Genomic DNA, 16,617 nt, shown 5'->3' with positions numbered 1-16,617 from the left:
GCAATATTGCTCTGAGGTGGAAACAGTAGCCTTATCTATATTAGGGAAACGGAAGTCCAATAAAAAAAAAGTTTGACAATGACATGACATGTCAGATTATAATAATTAACAAGCGCGTGTGGCGTGTGGTTGCAACACATAATGATTGGGTTACACGTTACGGTGGCTAGCTTAGTGTTTCAATATTGATTACGATATTCGGTTTAACTATATTTGGGTCACAAGTGCATTTGTTTGATCTGTGGTTGGAGTTGTAAAAAGGTGTAGTTAGGTTACTGATACAATATACGATCTTCAAACGGCATACTAACGCATTCACGATATACAGTTGATGTGTAAGATGGCATGATTCAATTATCGAACGAAAAGGAGACAACTGAATTCAAATGTGGCTAATTAGCCACATTAGTACAACTCCCGGAGATCTTACAACATACCTACACGTTTTTAATTATATCTATATTATTGCTCGTAGCATAGTTTGTCTACCTACTTACGAATTTAGAAAAGAAAACAAGACAGGTACTGCGTTATTATTTCTGTTTCTGAAATTCTCTTAACTGCAGTCTTTCCTATTTTATATCAACACTAGCTTCCTCCTCGTGACTTCGCCCGCGTAGTCAAACTCCATATAGTTCCGGTTTACGTGGGAAATCCGGAATAAAACCTATCCTATGGCCTTTCTCAGGGCTCAAGCTATCTCTATATCAAATTTCATTCAAATCGGTTCAGTGGTTGAGGCGTGAAGAAGACAAACAGAAATACGAAGTTTTTTCGCATTTATAAAGATTTTAACGGATTTTAATTAAACGATTTATAATATAAGTTAGTAGCTAGGATCTTTATTAGGTTCAATTAGTTGTAACATATCTATCATTACATATGGTAAGATATTATATTCTTGGCAGGTTTCCATAGTCTTATAGGTAAAATCAATGTCAATGTGTTATTAGTTATTTTCCCGCCATAATTATGTAACTGTCACAATCGATGGATGGATGGAGGTACTCGTCTTTTATTTTTCAATTTCATTTTGCAAATAATTAAAAAAGGAAATAGGATATATTGTTTGGTAAAAGATGACTCTTTAATTCATTTTTGTTTTAAAAATAATGTACTGTAACCATCATAATGTAACTGATATCAATTTCTTCAAGTAAGTGAATTATTTAATTAAATTCTATCAACTTATTTGTACAACTACCGTCTAAGCATTTTCTAGTAGATAGGTAACTTACAAATCTAACCATATAAATTATAATGAAATACCTACACCATAAATTGAAAAATAAAAATTCTCAATGCTCAATAAGATACACCTTGGATACACCTCTGACCGGTTTCCTTATCATAAAAGTACCTAACATCAATGTCAAAAACCAATCAATTATTAATTATTTTGCCGCCATAATTAAGCAACTACATGCGTTCGGATACTCGCCCTTGCACTTCCAAATATGAGAGCAATTTCACAATGATGGATGCGACTATAATAATTGTATAATGACACGCACGGACCATTTAAAGCCGTGATGAATGTATAAAGTACCTGATATTGTCTTAACGATAAAGCTATAACAGCTAAGAGGTTATGAGGAACCAATTATTTTGCATGTATCTGCGTAATTAATGTTTTTAAAGTTCTCTTTGATTTTCGCCGAATGTGTACAAAAGTATCGTTATTTTGAAATATCAATTAATAAATGGCGTTTGCAATAATACACACAAAATTTAATTCAATACTTCTGTTCTCTTTTTACCTAGATCTCATTTGTACGCAATTTTCTATTATTTCGATAAATTATAGAGTTACTCACATAATGATTGATTTGCTTATAATATTATAACCAATACCGTAAATTTTATGCGGATATTAATCTTCAATGAATACAATATACACACAAAAAGTATTAAACAGACATACGTAAGTAGTTTATTTATGGTGTGTAGAATTTAAAATGTAGGAAAATATTAAGATTTGGTTGCGATTATTTTTCTTAAAAACTACGTATCTATACAAATATTATAAAGAGGAAAGGTTTGATTTTTTGTTTGTTTGTTTGTTTGTATGAATTGAATAGGCTCCGAAACTACTTGGCAGATTTGAAAAATTCTTTCACCATTCGAAAGCTACATTATCCACGAGTAACATAGGCTAGGTTTTATCCCTGAAATCCCACGGGAACGGGAACTATGCGGGTTTTTCTTTGAAAACGCGGGCGAAGCCGCGGGCGGAAAGCTAGTTTTATATAAAAAAATATTTATTAGTATTAACAAATAGACGTGTGTTTTTAAATCAAGAGTTTTACGGATTTACGGATGTTAGTATAGTAGAGCATGCGAGCAGGGATGCTTCTATAGATCTTATATTTTATACTAGCTTACCGCCCGCGGCTTCGCCCGCTTTGTCTAAAACCTAATAAATTATATACTAAAACCTTCCTCTTGAATCACTCTATCTATTAAAAAAAACCGCATCCGCATCAAAATCATCAAAATCCGTTGCATAGTTTTAAAGATTTAAGGATACAAAGGGACATAGGGACAGAGAAAGCGACTTTGTTTTATTACTATGTAGGTAGTGAGCTATATTTTTAATACGGAGAAATTAATAATTTTGTAAGTAACACCAAAACAGTTCTATAGTAAATTGTCCAAATTACCCAGCCATAGTTATGCATATTGCTATTGAGTCAAATAGTATATTTTTGTTAGAATTATCTGAACTCTGAATTTGATTCGGTAGTTTTAAAGATCTACAGCTATTTATTTTTATTCTAATCAAGTATTTATTTCCATTAAGTAAAGTAGGTTTGGAAGATTGTTTCTAAATATGAATAATTCTCTTTCATTCAATCGACATATTCTGTATTACTTATGCAGAGTCATCAATCATTGGCCATTTACGTCTAATTCAGACGATTATCGTAGGTAGTCAGTACTTAAGGAGTATAGCTATCTACTGCACTTCTTACGATGGCTATGTAGCCCAATACGCGATGCACAGGTGCGCCCACATTTGGGACACCTGTGTTCTCCAGGGAGTTGAGCGGAGACGGGTAGTTGTGATTGGGCGTGTCGTTTTTGTCTTCTATCAGCCAGTTTATGCAGAGTAGGTTGGTAATAAAACAAAGAAGTAAAAGTAAATGTGTTTATTTACACTTTTTACAAATTTTATAAAAAAAAATACCAAATGCGTAGCATTTACAGACTTATTTGCGTAGACGCGTATTTACAATTTAGAATTATTATGGCAGTGGAATTGTCAATAGACGGAGATTTTCAACGAAAAGTGACTAGAGTTCGGAGCTGTCAAAGTGACATTGTCAAGGTGACATTTGACGTGGCTGTATGGGCGGTTGTCATGTGCCGATAAAAAAAAATAAGTGACGTTTCGTTTGAAAATCTGGTATTAACAATCTGGGATGAGGGGGGGCCAAATTTCAACTGTTCACCAGCAGTAAGGGTAGTTCGGGCAAGACGCGGGGTTCACTCCAGCAGGGTATTCACGGGCGGCGGCGTGAGGGCTGAAAATAAATAATCGTTTAATATGGCATATCTTTTTGATACATTAAGTATTATATACGTTTAAACAATGATTACCTACTTCGTAGAAGAGTAGCTTATTTTAATCAAAATGTCGAGTTATGTATTTAGTATTTCAAGCTGATAAGTAACATCATGACGAAATTGACATATCTAGATCTCCTAGTGATATTCTTAAATCTGCACTCAGAAGTCAGGTGCATTATGGCTTTAATCTTCATATTATAAAGCCTTTTTAAAAAAATCCTTGCATAAACTTTTTAATACTTTTCCATTTATACACGACTAGCTGTGCCCCGCGGTTTTACCTGCAGTGCTCCGCTCCTATTTGTCTTAGCGTGATGATAATATATAGCCTATAGCCTTTCTCGATAAATGGGCTATCTAACACTGAAAAGAATTTTCAAATCGTACAAGTAGTTCCTGAGATAAGCGCGTTCAAACAAACTAAAGTTTTTAAACCCTGTAGTTTAGTCTGTGTGGCCAGTCTTCTTTTTATGCCTAATTCGTTTTTCACCATAATATAGAAAATACTCACTCAGCTGGGGCGACAGGCAGGATGGATGGGTTGTTTACCCACTCAGGTATGGGCATGCCGTCTGGGGTGAACCGGGCGAGGATGCCCTGCTCACAGAAGGGGTAGTTGGGGCAGATTGCGGGGTGGACTCCTGCGGGGTACTCGCGGGCCAGCGCTACCACAGCCAGGACGGAAACGATGAACTGTAGAAGAAAGAGAAATACTGTTTATTTGCCGTAGTTGAAGAATAGAAATACTATTTATTTGCCGTAGTTGAAGAATCTATACATACCTATAATAAATCTGTAGAAGGGTCAATTCTGTACATTGAAAATATTGAAAAAATAACTAGCAGGGGGTGTTTACTGGATCGATACCAAACCCGAATATGTGATTAAAAAAATTTTTGTCTGTCTGTCTGTCTGTCTGTCTGTCTGTATGTGAAGACATCACGTGAAAACTACCGGTTCGATTTCGATGAAACTTGGTATAATTATACCTTATTATCCTGGGCGTAAAATAGGATACTTTTTATCCTGGAAAAATACGTAGAAAAAAAATTAATCTCAATTTTTCAGTTATCCATAGACGTTGTTCTGTAGTAGGTACCGCGAACACACGTTGCGTATTATTATAGACCTAGCCGTATTTGGGTCCAATAGATATTAATAAGATGTCATTGTCCGAGTTACTCAAAATGGAGAAATAAACCATCCACGCAAAGACCGACATCCGCGCGGACGGAGTCGCGGGCGGAAGCTAGTAGAAAATAATACTGTTTATTTGCCGTAATTGAAGAATAGAAATACTGTTTATTTGCCACCTTGTAAAAATATATTTTGTTGATTTAAAACAAGAGATGAATTTAACAAGAATTATTATTTAGTATTAGACTAGTTATGCCCCGCGTTTCAATCGCATTGCTTCGCTCCTATTGGTCTTAGCGTGATGATATATCTACACTAATATTATAAAGAGGAAAACTTTGTTTATTTGTTTGTAATGAATAGGCTCATAAACTACTGGACTGATTTTAAAAATTCTTTCACCATTCGAAAGCTACATTATCCACGAGTAATATAGGCTATATATTATCACGCTAAGACCAACAGGAGCGGAGCTACGCGGGTGAAACCGCGCGGCACAGCTAGTCACAATATAAAATAGTTCCTCAATAAATGGGCTATCTAACAATGAAATAATTTTTCAAATCGGTCCCGCTGTTCCTGAGATTAGCGCGATCATACAAACAAACTTTTAAGCTTATAAAAACAATTATGTATAATGAATGTTCTAGTTACAAAACTGGCGGGTAATTGTTTCTGTCAAATTGATTTAAAAAATAAAACACTATGCAAATAAAATAGATCCAAAACTTGACTCTGATATTTTTTGAACTACTAGTAAATATTATAAATACTACTTGATTAACAAGTTTTATGTAGTTCATTCATGCCTTCCGTACTATCGCGCCTAAAAAAGTAAATCGACTTTTTTTGTCTGTCTCTACATAAAGTCTGAACGAAAATATTTTAATTGGTTCATGTTTCATTTTGATTATTTATAGATTTAAACGTGTAATTTGCAAATAGTAATTGATTTTTAATTTTTTACAAGCGAATATTCTCTTCCGAGTAATATCGGTTACGAATAAACTGATTTTAATGGGATTGTCTTTAAGTTCTTTTTGCACAACTATTTCTTGCAATAAATTTAACACGTTAGCTGCGAAACAGGGCTTGAAACACCCTGTCCGTGTCTCGTCGTTATAGCGGTAGGAAAAAACTTAAACTTCTCTGTCGTGCGGGAGGCATAACTTCCATCTGGTTCAGTGTAGGAAGGTGATATCTATATATCTGAGATGTGCTATTGATTCCTAGTTCAATGGTATACCGACCTTAATAACGGGTTTCTTAGACCTCGTGCCGCACTGTACAAATAAAAATTCTAACACAGTGCGGAACGAGGTTGCGAACACCTCGTACCACCACGCACCTCGTACCGCACCCTAAGCTAGCTTCACGCGGTTAGTGTTGTGCAACGCATTCGAGACTATTTGTGGAACAACTTATTGAAGCTTTTACAAAGAAGGACTAGAATGTGGATACAGGTAATTTTCAAACATCCTAACTACTCGTTATAATAAATATCGTTAATAGAAACGTGAATGTGACATGTTGAGTAACTTTCTTCAAATAGGTTGATAATCATGATTACTATTAGTGTGTTTGTTCATTGAATCAACTTGCGACAAATCCAAAACACCCGGCAATCGGTGTATGGCTCATCTAAATTTAACTCTTGCCCAAGTCAACAAGCCAACAAACAAGGCACATCATCTCTTAAAGGGATCAAAGAAGAGTAGATGTGTAGGATGTTACGAAAAACTCCGCACCTTCTTAACAAGTCGTGAGGCCGAAAAAGGTAAAGAAAATTCTCACAGAATGCACTGATTGCAAACAATATTATTGTTTGGCCTGTTTTAATGAAAAACATCCATAAGTTTGATAAATAAATACAATTAAATAAAATCGATATTTCTTTTCCCATCACTAAATTATATGAAAAACTGCTATTGTTCAGTGCGGTATGGGGTACATCAGACCCCACATTTTATTTTACCCCTAGAATCTAAACTAACAAATCTAACCACAGGCGACGGTAGATTTATGTTAATGAACTCATTGTTAATAATAATCACGACAAAAGTCGCACACTTTGTCTTATTTGGCGCCAAAAAAACGATTTTGGTCTCCTACGGGCGGTGGGGTTTAATATGCCTCGTGCCGCCACAATCTCTGGTATAGGACAAGGTTTAAAACGACCCGTAACGCAGTAATGGAAAGTACAGATATTTCTGTGCCGCAGTGAACGTGTTAAAGATAAACAAAAACTTAAATGGCATTACCATTAAACAATTTAAACACAGTCTAACTTTAAACCAGGGATCTGTCACTTTAATGAAAAATAAAAGTGAAATACGAAAAACCCAGATTAAAGAGAACCCGCGCTTAAAGTTAAACCCTGTCTAAAGTTTTTTGGGGTAAGACAGCTATTATAGTCCTCGTTTAAACCCAGACTAAACTCATGGTTTAACTTAGTACATAGGTTTAAACTTCTATTGCCCTTGTCTATGTCTTATAACGTTAAATATTTTTTTTTAAAAGACCTATAATTAGACCATGCTTTTAATACGTTTTAACCCAGTTATTAGTCTATCTTTTGATATAAAATAGGAAGGGACTAAGAGCAGTCACTAATTTTATTGTAGGAAATAAAGATGGACAAAGTCGGCGACATAAGCTAGTTATAAATATTAATTATTCATTGACTTGTAACAATCAAATGTTCAAATATCGACGCCTACACCTATCGAAGAATGCAGTTAATTTGACTGTATAATACGTTGAAATATGTTATCATAATAATTGATAGTATGGGAATTGATTCAATAATGAATATTTTAGTACATCTATTTTTAGTATCTGTCAATATAAAATTGTAAAATTATAAATTAGAATTATAGATTTGTAATATATTTATGCTTGTGCATACCACTTCGTAATTTTGAAGTCCTTTGTGTAGAAAAACTTCGAGCTTTATCTATACCATACTAATATTATAAAACTGAAAAGTTGATTTGGTTTAACGCGCTCATCTCACGAACTACGGATCCGATTTGAAAAATTCTTTCGGTGTTAGATAGCCCATTTATCGAGGAAGGCTATTTGCTATATATCATCACGCTAAGACCAATACGAGCGGAGCAATGCGGACAAAACCGCGGGTCATAGTTTAGCGTAATTACGATAGGAATGCTGTTTTAACATACCAGCTCCAAAATTGTAATATTTTATGATAATAAATCTATTGTATGCAGACTAAATGGGGCGGAAACAAACTGTTACAGTGTAACAATTAATTTTGAAAGCATTTCAACAAGATTTCAACATTTATTTCAGAGTTGCACGATAGTGTTTGCAATTTGGATACAAATTGACATTGACAGTTAATAGTTTTAATTGCATGCTTTTAGGCGGCACTGAACATGTTTATTAATTAATATTAATTGGATTTGCGTTTAGACGATTTTTTTATCTGTGTAAACAGCCTTAATGCATTTAGATAATTTTGAATCCATACTTAATAACTCTATCTGTCTGTCAGATCACGCCTTAACTACTGAACCAATTTGCATGAAATTTGGTATAGAGATATTTTGATATCCGAGAAAGGACAAAGAATAGGTTTTATCCTTGAAATCCCACGGGAACGGGAACTATACGGGTTTTTCTTTGACTGAGCGGGCGAAGCCGCGGGTGGAAAGCTGGTATGTTTATAAGTTAGTCTATTGTTGTGAAAAAGGAAAACCCGGAAAAGTCTGTACATGAACTTATAAGAAAGAAGAACATCGGCTTGCATGCATCAAATTCTATTCCTTCTATGGTTAAGGAAATGGCGCGAAACCATCTGTCATACACACATCATGAAGAAAATCTAACCTCAAAATCTCAAAATTTATTCATGGAATTCCTAATCAATCGAGTTATGACAAATGGCATGGTAATTGTCATACATTATTAATTAAAAATTCTTCTTACACCTGTACAACCTTAGATGTACATTGTACAACCTTGCGCCCACTATTCGATAATTATTATGGTTACAGTAGTAACATTTTGTTTTTTTTTTAATTAAGTACCATGGATTATATTTGACATGTTGACAGTAATTTGATTTTATCTTTTTCTGAATTAATTGTGGCGTCTATAATTGCCTACACTAATTATAAAGAGGAAAACTTTGTTTGTTTGTTTGATTGTAATGAATAGGCTCATAAACTACTGGACCGATTTTAAAAATTCTTTCACCGTTCGAAAGCTACATTATTCACGAGTAATATAGCTAGGTTTTATCCAGGAAATCCCACGGGAACAGGAACTATGCGGGTTTTTCTTTGAAAACGCGGGCGTGGCCGCAGGCGGAAAGCTAGTTATTAATAAGTTGTCTAAGTACTCTAATTAATTTTGATGTTTACTAATTTTGTTATTAATATACATTTATAAAGGATAGAAAAAATTCGATCACGAGGCGGGACTCGAATTTTTTCTATCCTTTATAAATGTATATTTATAAAGCATTTGAATGCCATAAAAACCAAAAAATATAAATTTTGTTATTGTTAAGTTGTTAGACTGCGAAATTAATTTTGGTATTCAAATTTTTTATGAGAGAAATTAATATTAAGAAGATACATTTTGTAGAGCACATTTTACAAACTTTGCAGTTAATGCCTACTAAATATTATATAGTAAATTAAATACGAAAAACTTTCCTCGCTATCCATTACAGAAAATGGAAGGAAATCGGTGATGCAGTTTTAGAGGTGATCGCGAACAGACCTAAAGGCGCGGCGAATGACTTTTTTTAAGTGCGGAAGAAAATTTGTTGAAAATTAAAAAAAAATGTATAATATTTTGCAGATTAACATTACATTTAAAATATTATTATGGTTTGTTTTGTGTTAAATTCTTCACATAAGACATGTTTTTTTACACGTTGATATGGATGCAAATGAACCAATCTTATACTAATTAATGATTTTTCTAGATCGTATAGAATAAATGTAACGTATTTTCCACTTTAGCACTATTTAGTATTTAATTCCTTTTGTAAATACATGTTATGTTTTCTCTTAAAGCATGCGCTTAGTATCATAGAGGCGAAAAATAGGTTTGAAACATTATTTAAAAATTTATAAATGAAATATAAAATACTAGGTTTACTATGTTATTGGTAAATTAATTTATTTTATATATTGCTAGACAATTATAGTAAGCATAAAAAATGTTTTCTAAGTACAAAATGGCTTTTTAAACGGCAGCTCTATAAAATTTAAGCTCTAACTTTAAAAAAAATCTAGTATTAATTAATTATTAATTAAAATAAATATCTCACCAGTTTAGCGTACATGTTGAATGTAGATGTGTATCCTCTCAACTATCAAGTGAGACTGATGCATTGGTCTGTGTTGTCAGCTATTTTATACTATGCGTGCGCGTCGATTTTTGAACGTAGCCTGTTTCTACATTTAGGGGTAAATCTCTTCAATGTTAATATTTTTTGAATTTTTCTATAGATAAATACGCGTAAATGGATCGGAATAATTATTGATTGAATGTTGGATGTATTAATTTAATTACTTTTATAGTTAAAGAATGTTTGGTATGTTTTTAAATGTACATTGGAATGTTAAGTATACGGTGTCGATTTCATCTTACGATTGTTGGATGAGAATATCTATTTAAGTTTCTAAACGGATGGTTTTTTTTCTTAATTTGGTATTTTATCGTATCTATGGACTATGTTGTAAATTTAGCTTTAAGTTTAGTTCAGTAAGTCATCTATTTAAATAAATAAAATTATTTCGTTTTTACCTTTGCAGTCAGTTTAATTTAATAACGTAGACATAATCTTTTGCAAGAGATATATTATATACCTATGTGCAATTGGGATGTTTATTAGATCTTTTTGATAAATTCTTCGTAGTATATAGGTCCTTAATTATTTTTTCAGCAGAATTTATCTGTTTTGGATCCGGGAAGTATCATAGACATAAAGATAAAAAAAGGAGAGATAGTGGTTATATAGTACACTAGCTGCGCTTCGTGGTTTTACCAGCATGGCTCGACTACTGAGTTGGTCTTAGCGTAATGATATATAGCCTATAGCCTTCCTCAATAAAGGGGCCACATTACACCGAAAGAATTTTGCAAATCGCACCAGTAATTCCTGAGATTAGTGCGTTCAAACAAACAAATAAACTCTTCAGCTTTATAGTATTAGTATAGATGAGTGTTAAAAAGTCCTCGAGAACCGCTCTATCTTTTGAAAAAGCGTAATCAAAGCCTGTAGCGTAGTTTTAAAGATTTAAGCATACATAGGGACAGACAGACAGTGACATTGACTTTGTTTACTAGTTATTGACAAGGAAGCATGGTGAAAAATTTCGAGTTTCTAATTCTGGTAATTTATGCTGTGCGTTGACATATTATTATTAGTTACTTGGTTACTTAGTTATTATTTTATTTATTTATAAAAATGATTGATATGTGATTAAAAACAATCAGTAGTAACTTCCTGATTATCGCAAGCAAGTAATTAAAAACTTTTATCGAATTTAAACTCTACGGTTGAATTTAAATTTATTCAAATTAAGTTTTCTGGCTTGAATACTTAAATCAGGGACTTTAATAAACATTATACTTTGCATGTTTATAATAAGTTATTATCTCAATTCGAATTAATGAGGTTAATGCAATTTTTTAAATTTTTAAACAATTATTATCTTAATTCTTAGGTGACAAATCTAACGAATCAAAAATCATTATTTTTCAGCGTGCGTATTGTACCAAACACGGCGTTCTTTATCTATAAATGTTACGCTCAAAGACCATAACTCCCTAAAAATATATGTCCAATAGTTAAAAATATATGTCCACAGTCATTCTAAAATGCTCATGTAACACCAGTAAACCCGGGTAGAACCGGGGTGAGAGGCTTGTAACTCTAAACGTCACGTAAAATGATACACAAATGTACCTTTCCAACTTCATCTGTAGAAATACTGAAATAGGTACAATGTTTATGTTCATATTATTAATTGATATTTCTATTATATATATTTTTATATTATAATAATTTATAATTCAATTTTTAAATCCAACACATCTTTGATCGCTTTCAATTTATATATATGACAAATTAATAAACGTAACATGAATTAAAAAAAAATAGTATCAGAATATACTTTTAATTCAAATTACAATGACAAAATACTCCATTATTTAATTATTTTTTAAAAATTAAATAATTTTTACATAATATTATTTAGTCGCATACCTTTACGGAAAAAAACTAATAAGTCACTACTTTCGCGCGCAAACACAAGCGCGTTCGGATAGTTGTCCTTGCACTTCCGACGAGAACATCATCGTAATTTCACATTGACGGATGCGTTGATAATATTTTATAATAACACGTCCGTTGTATGGATGCATTAAAATTATCTCTTAAGAAGGAATTCCTTGATATTTTCGTATAAATCTCATTAAAAGAGGTTGAGGGCACTCGCTACATTTTTTAAAACTTTTTGACGAAAAATATCGCCTCATATTTTCTTGACAATTATGTCTAATCTATACATATTATAATGAAATCGTAGGATAGTCAAAACTGTACACTGAATTTTTTTTTAAAGAATACTTGGGGCGTGTTTTACAATATATACCGAGACCAAAAATATAGCTTTAGAGTTTTCGTCTGTTTGTCTGTATGTATGTCCGGACTAAACTCATAAACAACACATGGATTTACTTCAAATTTGGTACAGAGATAGCTTGAAACCTGAGGAAGCACATAGGATAGGTTTTATTCCGGAAATCCCACGTGTACGGGAAATATGCAGGTTTTTCTTTTACTACGTGGGCGAAGCCGCGGGCGGAAAGCTAGTTAAGTATAAAAGGATACCTTTTTATTAATGATTACCGTATGTGTTTCGCTTAATCTCTGTTATTAATAATTACGTGGCTTGAATGAAATATTTAATCTTCTTGAAGTTCAAGGTGGTGAAATTAAAGAGAATATACGAATTTAAAAATACTTACGGTTCCTAAAGACGTCTTCATTAAAATATATAAAGGTAATCGGTGTATCTGCAAATTGTATTTATGGGTTTGTATTGTTTACAGGAATACAAAGGTGTTTTATGTGTAGGGAAGATTTAAGTTTTTTCTTCGATGTGTATTTTTTGTGTTGGACGTTGGTATATAATGGTTTTTTCTTTTTATTTACTTACTTACTGCGCTCCGCGGTTTTACCCGCGTTTCTCCGCTCCTGATGGCCTTAGGCCGCCTGTCCACCTGCAAGAAAACTTCCGCGAGAAATGTCCGACAGTCTATCCGACAGCAACTTGCAAGTCTAATTCCGCGTTTCCACCAAGTAGACTTGCAAGTTGCTGTCGGATAGACTTTCGGACATTTCTCGCGGAAGTTTTCTTGCAGGTGGACAGGCGGCCTTAGAGTGATGATATATAGCCTATAGACTTCCTCGATGAATGGGCTATCTAACACAGAAATAATTTTGCAAATTGGACCAGTAAACAAACTCTTCAGCTTTTTAATATTAGTATAGATATCACAGATAATATTATAATTCTATGCTCTATATATTATATAATATTATAGTGTAAGATAACTAATTAATTATTAAGTTCAATTATTTTAGACAGGAATAATAGACCTTTCTGATAAGTAGTTTTTGGAGTAAATCCATTGCAGAAAACAAACATACAAAAAAAATGATCTTGTTTCTTTGTAATAATGTTATTATGTAGAGACATAGATGTAAATTTATTAATATTATACATTATACATAACACAAATTATGCCGATGTATATTAATTACCTGTGCCTCTTGTTAATTATACTATAACGAACCTATTGAGTGTCACCGCACACACAAAAACATGTTGCGGTGCAAGTGACAGTGCCGACATTACTATAAATGCCCAATCTTTAAAAAAAAGTTATATTATAAAGTTGGATAATGTGCTTGTTTGTTTGTTTGAACGCGCTTATCTCAGGATCTACTAGTCCAAATTGAAAATCTTTTACTTAAATTGACATAGGTAAACTGTAAACATAATAATATAGAGTATAGAGAATAGTGCATGTTTCTGTGTGTTCTTATTAAGACACGCTAAAATTATATGTGATATATAAGAATAAGGGTTATATTGCATCATCTTATATCAATTAACTATAATTAATGATTATAAACTGAAGAGAATATTAATTACTTTAGTACGAACGGCTAATATCCAATTTGCAAGTGAGAGTTAGCGTTCAGTTTTTAATAATCTAGTCGAATGCAAATTGCCGATTCTTAGCACATTATCAGTGACAATAACATATCGAATAGTTCCACCGTGATTCATTTCCAAGGTCTTATAATTACACAATTACACATATCTATTAAATATTAATAAACCAGATCAATATGGGTTTAGGTAATACTTGGTTACTAAGAGTCTGATTGAAAACTGAAGCGCTGATTAAAAATAGTTTTTGCTTTGTATACGGTGTCGCTGAAAATCAGCTCTGCAGTGAAAGCCTATGCTTTTACTGTAAAACTAGCTTACCGCCCGCGGCTTCGCCCGCTTTGTCTAAAACCTAATAAATTATATACTAAAACCTTCCTCTTAAATCACTTTATCTTTTAAAAAAACCGCATCAAAATCCGTTGCGTAGTTTTAAATATTTAAGCACACAAAGGGACATAGGGACAGAGAAAGCGACTTTGTTTTATACTATGTAGTGATAATGTTTGCTGTGTGCTTTTAGATTAAGGAGTTTGTTAGTAGATATATATATTGTTAATATATATATATATATATTAACAATATGTTAACAACATGCCTATATGTTTATAAGGGTTAAACTCAAAACGTTTTTTTTCGATTTACAGTTAAGTACAGAGTTTGCAAGAGCAGATTATTTTCGGTTTAAGTTTTAAGCAAAAGATACTCATCAAATGCTCGTCAAAGTTATGGATTAGAATTTGAAAATTTTTTAACCAATAGAAAGCTTATTTTAAAAGCTATGAAATAAAAGCTTTTATGTTATATAAAATACTTAGTTGCGCTTCGCGGTTTCACTCGCGTGGCTCCGCTCCTGTTGCTTTTAGCGTAATGATATATAGCCTTCCTCGATAAATGGGCTATCTAACACCGAAATAATTTTTCAAATCGAAACCAGTAGTTTCTGAGATTAGCGCGTTCAAACAAACAAAATCTTCAGCTTTATAATGCTTCTATAGATTTGTTCACTTGTCGGGTTCGAACCTACGGCCCATTCGCTTTCAGAGTTTCGACCACTGCACTTTACAATTGATTAATTATTATTATTACTTAATTGGTATAATTAACGTCATTCTTAACATTTTATTGTAAATTTTATTGATCGTATAAATAATTAATTTTTCAATGCTTGGATAAAACTTATTCGTCGAATAATGTATAAAACTACCATTTTAAAAACGTATTCTAATTGCCCGTATTTGACAGTTTACGTGACATTTTAATATTATCGTGTAATACTTTATTGGATAAGTTTTATCCAAGGATTATATCCTTTTATTATTTATCCTTGGATTGTTAGATAATTATTTAATGTTTGCAATGGCAAAGAAGAGCGTGTGTGCCGAGCGTGCCGAGCATACGTGTCAGAAGTGAAATTTCTTTGGCAAGATACAAAGATATCAGAATCGTCGGCTTACTCCATGACGTGACGGTATTGCCATGACGCGACCTTGAAATTGTACTCTCAACGCGCCTAAAGAAGTTTCACTTCAAAAATGAGCTTTGTCGATACAAACAAACGAAGAGATAAAAATAACTATTCTACAAATAATGTAGTTTATTTTATTTTGTAGTTGTTTAAATTTAATTGGGCTGTACCAGATATGAGATCAAGTTGACATTTAGTACAAATAAGTTTAATCCCGATGTTTTTAGCGCATCAGAGTTATTGAAAGTTTTAATGAGCACATTGTTGTAAGAAATGGTTGGATGTGCTATCTGTAATTGTATGAAATATAATCTAATTCATTTGTTTAATATAAGAGATATAATCCTACTATATAATATTATAAATGCGAAAGTTTATGAGGATGTGTATGTGTGTGTTTGTTACTCTTTCACCCAAATACTACTGAACCGATTACAATGAAATTAAGCACACATATAGAGTGTTACTTGGATTAACACATAGGATAGGTTTAATCCCGGAAATCCCACGTTAACGGGAACTATAGGTACGGCTTTTTCTTTAAGCTTGTCTTAAACATACTTGTATGAATAAGTTTGGTTGCACTCGCTAATTTCAAGAAATATTCGATCTTTGTGTTGGATAGTCTATTATCGAACAGGATATAAGTTTTATGAAATCATGCTTCGGGGAAAGGGAGTGATGGTGCAAATTTTTGGAAAAAACAGAATCAGATTGTACCTATATATTTTATTGTTGTAGGTATATATTTTGTGTTATCTTCTATCTTACATCGAATGTGTGTATATATAAACATCCATGTATCCTAATATCCAATCACTTATAATATTAGTATAGTACAGTATGTGACATGGCATTTTATTATAATGTAATGAACAAAGCAAGCTAATTAATTAAATAATTTATATAAATAACACATCCACAATTCGTACACATGAACATGCTCCTTCCGCATTATAGTAAGTCTTTTTAACTAAATTAGTACATTATTTACATTTCTGGTATCACCGTATATGTTATCTGTGGATATCCTACTTATTAATTACATGTAAATTAAAATTACTACCTTTAGGGCGTAACTTCATTACATGTTTTAGTTATCTACTTTTTCAAAAAAATTTTTTTTTCTGTAAAACAAGAATGTCAACGTCTATGAATAATTTCGTTATATTTACCTAATTTTTTTTAATAATAATATAATAAATG

The 16,617-nt window shown here is 32.5% G+C and overlaps 1 protein-coding gene across 1 annotated transcript; it reads right to left on the bottom strand.

The window, feature by feature from the left end:
- Window positions 1-3,137: 3,137 nt before the first annotated feature.
- On the bottom strand, window positions 3,138-10,151 carry LOC123704140 (cuticle protein 1). Its single transcript, XM_045652433.1, has 3 exons — window positions 10,022-10,151; window positions 4,085-4,266; window positions 3,138-3,527 (listed from the first exon to the last, which is right to left on the bottom strand). The coding sequence occupies exons 1-3, from the start codon at window positions 10,034-10,036 to the stop codon at window positions 3,452-3,454; spliced, it is 273 nt and encodes a 90-aa protein (XP_045508389.1). The 5' UTR covers window positions 10,037-10,151; the 3' UTR covers window positions 3,138-3,451.
- Window positions 10,152-16,617: the final 6,466 nt, after the last annotated feature.

Source organism: Colias croceus, chromosome 28 (genome assembly GCF_905220415.1).
Source record: "Colias croceus chromosome 28, ilColCroc2.1".
Classification (NCBI taxonomy): Eukaryota; Metazoa; Arthropoda; class Insecta; order Lepidoptera; family Pieridae; genus Colias; species Colias croceus.
Note: the sequence above shows the minus strand (reverse complement) of the source record. Positions and strands in the feature narration are given on the sequence as shown.

Excerpts from the sequence above, each read along its gene's own strand:
- LOC123704140 (XM_045652433.1), bottom strand. Across the intron at positions 3,528-4,084 it reads CTGCCTGTCGCCCCAGCTGA|CCCTCACGCCGCCGCCCGTG; the intron begins GTGAGTATTTTC and ends ATTTATTTTCAG.